General features: G+C 21.4%; 1 protein-coding gene across 1 annotated transcript; it reads left to right on the forward strand.

Moving 5' to 3' along the window:
- Nucleotides 1-108: 108 nt before the first annotated feature.
- Nucleotides 109-632, forward strand: LOAG_15821 (hypothetical protein; the record flags this gene model as incomplete). Its single annotated transcript, XM_003151308.1, has 2 exons — nucleotides 109-142; nucleotides 503-632. Coding segments are annotated over 2 exons (162 nt in total), but the record flags the coding sequence as incomplete, so codon positions are not given.
- Between the last annotated feature and the right edge of the window lie 335 nt (nucleotides 633-967).

Here is a 967-nt window from a genome sequence, read left to right on the forward strand (position 1 = left end):
AAAAGTAGTTGATAAAAATCGATTAGTTTTTTAAATTTAAAAATAAAAAACTAATTATATTTTAGACAATGGATTAATCGAGTTGATACATATAATGTATTATCTGCAATGGATTTACATGTACTTTGCTTAGATTATAGAGGTTATTTGATTAAAAAAAAATTAGCTGCAAATTATGAATATATATAATAAAATAACAAATTGATAAACTGATAATAAAACTAATAGGAATTGATAAGGTCATAATTAGTGTTGAGATGATTATAGGTACATATCCATTCATTTACTTTAATAATTTATTCTCATAAAAATATAAATAATGATGAACTGATAACGATATTTCCATTCTATTACTTTATTTTTTATTTTCACAAAAGTAATGATAAAATTATAATAAATAGACATGCATCTAATAAATAGGACTTTTTTTTGACGATAATTTCAATTTAAGTATTTAAATAATTATTTCCAAATTAATTAATACCTTATGAATATAATTAAGGATTTGGTGATTCACCTGGCTATCCAAATGAAGCCGGATTAATTGCTGATTCTGTAATTTTATTTAATTATACGAAAAATTTAGCAGGCAAAAATTCTATTTTCATATGGGGACATTCAATGGGAAGTGGGTAAGGACATTTGCGCCAATTATATAATATCTAACTCAAATGTTATAAATATTATTTTGTAATAGGTACGATTTTTCTAGAATATTAACATTCTATCTTCATTAATCGTTGAAATAATCTTAACCAGATGTAATTGATCCATAACAATTGATCATCACAACAATTTGTTAACAAATTTTATTTTATAATTAAGCTATTATCCAATGGATTTTATTCGATAACTCAATTAAATAAATAATTAAAGTAATTAGGAAACAAGAAATGATAAAGAATTCGAAAATTATCATCAAAAAAAAAATTAATATAACAATTATACTTAATTGCATATTTAAATA

The sequence above is a fragment of the Loa loa genome (genome assembly GCF_000183805.2).
Source record: "Loa loa unplaced genomic scaffold supercont3.2833, whole genome shotgun sequence".
Classification (NCBI taxonomy): Eukaryota; Metazoa; Nematoda; class Chromadorea; order Rhabditida; family Onchocercidae; genus Loa; species Loa loa.